Source organism: Zalophus californianus, chromosome 15, assembly GCF_009762305.2.
Source record: "Zalophus californianus isolate mZalCal1 chromosome 15, mZalCal1.pri.v2, whole genome shotgun sequence".
Classification (NCBI taxonomy): domain Eukaryota; kingdom Metazoa; phylum Chordata; class Mammalia; order Carnivora; family Otariidae; genus Zalophus; species Zalophus californianus.
The window spans coordinates 85,877,815-85,880,314 of NC_045609.1; the positions used below are offsets into that span (position 1 = coordinate 85,877,815).

General features: G+C 47.1%; 1 protein-coding gene across 15 annotated transcripts in view; it reads right to left on the reverse strand.

The window, feature by feature from the left end:
• Positions 1-2,500, reverse strand: part of EBF3 (EBF transcription factor 3) — a 126,971-nt gene that overhangs the window by 12,342 nt on the left and 112,129 nt on the right. For all 15 annotated transcript variants that reach the window (XM_027596731.2, XM_027596732.2, XM_027596733.2 and 12 more), the window contains one exon: positions 482-570. In XM_027596731.2, the coding sequence (XP_027452532.1) occupies positions 482-570 (89 nt within the window). The remainder of the gene's footprint in view (positions 1-481; positions 571-2,500) is intronic.

Sequence of the window (2,500 nt, forward strand, 5' to 3'; positions counted from 1 at the left end):
CTAAGTCAGGGACTTATAACAAAAGCTTTGTAAACAAAAGATTAAACTGAATCGAGCTTTAGAAAATGAAAGGAAAACAAGAGTCAAGTAATCACAGATCAGTCTGGGGCTGCTTAGATTGAAATCAGCGCGGGCTACTGGAGTGGAAAATGTTTAATTGAACTATTTCATTACGCGGAAGTTTATGTCCCCCTCGCAGAATCCAAAATATTTGTACCAGAGAAGCCTGTCTTTTCCTCCTTTAAATAGATGGAGATGAGACATGAGCCCGGCGACTGCGGCGGCCCCCTTCCCTCACCCTTCGCCCGCCTTGGACGGGCCGGGGCGCGGGCCAGGGACGGCTCCCCACACCTGCCGGCCTTGCAGTGGTCGCGGGGTCCGGGGCACCTGGGAGCCCCCCTTCCCAGCGCACCTGCTGCCCCCAAACCGGAACCGGCCCGGTGGCGGACCCGCGCAGGGCGCCACTTGCTCTTTTACTAACCTTGGGTAACCTTTCGGGATCACCCGGATGTCTTGGGATCACTTTCTGCAACCTCTGAAAGCCGTAATCTATGGTTGGTTCATTAAGGGCTGTAACAGGACACAGAAATGTAGGTCAGGTTAATTACTTTTATGTCATCCATTACTCGTTTATTGCACGCTTACAAATAAATGTGTGACTCTCCTTTTCTGACGCTCTCGGAGGCAAGCACCCCCGAACGCTAGCTCTGTCTTAAGGAATGGATTTCCCCCCTTTCTTTTGCATATAAAAGCAATGATTATTTCTAATCTATAATTAGACTGGAAGAAAGTCAACGGGTTACTCAATATATTGTAAGAATGGTAGTACAGGCTGAAGGTTGCAAGTCTTGGGGCCATACATAGCAATCACCACTGTCATGATCACTGTCTACATCACACGGTGCTTTCCACCCTGGCCAGGGATTTATGGGAAACTGGCAATTATGACATATGTCCAGCTATTGCTAGCTTCAGATTTATCCCTGTGGTCCTTTTCTGTCTAGCATATTGCCTGAGCACAAACCAGGCAGGAGGAGCACTTATTCTTGCAAAGCTTTAATAATCTGTGAATGGCTGACTACAAACTGATGTAGAGCACTATCATTCCACCAGCCTCACGAAATTGCCGGCCACAAATAGTAATTAATCTTTTTATCCCTCAAATTGTAATTTTGACTATGAACTGTGTGCGGCCATAAATCAGCGGCACACGCGCTGTGTACAGTGCATGAATCACGGCCGGGACTCCGTCCGACTGCACACTCTGTGTTTAACAAGCATTATAAGGAGCCATTGGGCTTTATTATGGCTTTGCCTGACTCCAACAAAAACTGAGCCCGGAGGCCCGGGGACGTGAGTTAAGATGAAAATACTTATTAGAGTACATTACTTCTTGATGTAGATATCGTTTTCCGTGGAGTAACGCCACGGTGCATGGCGCGACATAAATCAGGGGGTTTTCTGAGACTAATAGGACCTGCCGCCATCTATTCATTACGCAGCCCACAATTTGGGCCATCACTCATTAGTCAGCATGTAATTTGATGATTAACACCACCCAACTCAGCAGGTCTGCAAGAGTGCAGGGAACACAAAGGCGCCGGCTTCGAGGAACGAGGTTAGAGGCTGCCTTTGAAAGTGCTCTCCGAAATAATTGGTCACCGCTTTTCCTCGAGCGCTGGTGTCAACACCCATGGCGGGTCTCGGACGCGGCGGGGCCGGAAGACTCGCACGCACACTCAATAACACGCCCGTAAGTTGAGGGCCACAATATGATCTGACATTCCATCATACATCCCAGAGACAAAGGTCCGCACAGGAATGTGAAGTAAGACATTTTCTTGTTAATAAAGCATTGATCCGACGTATTGATTTTACATGACATGGCTTTTGCTGCGATTTTGCCCTCTTTTTTCTTTGCAAATAGTAAAGCTCTTCAAAATGCCTCGGCGTATGTGACATGGCAAAATTTCTAACTCTCTGTGATGTAAATTCTATATGTGTAAAACCACTTCATAATCAAACCATTAATCATCAGAAGCTGTCAGCGTTGACTTGGGGGACAATTTGTCATGTCTCTGCCCGGGCCAGGACAAGGGTGTCAAGGCGAAAGTGCAGCACGGGCAGCCGGGCGGATGGGCCTCACCCAGCGACTTGGCCCAAAAAGGATTAGATAAAGTATTACATTTCTTGATGAGGGAACAAAAAGGGTGGCCCACTGTGCATTTCTAACGTGTCAGGGTTTCTCCTCTCTCCCAGCTAATCACCATGACTGTTTGACTTAATGAATCGGCCTGATGAAAGGTGATCAGAAAAGATAGATGGGCGGCCACTATTGATTTCATGCAAATGGCCCTGACAGGTGATGGACGCTTTAATGCAAGCTTTCAGAAGCTTTATGACTTGTAATAACCACACACTCTCATTCTGGGAGAGACATTTTCCAGTGTTTCAGTTGAATTGATAATTCTCCTTCTAGGACTGAAAATATTTCAAAGCA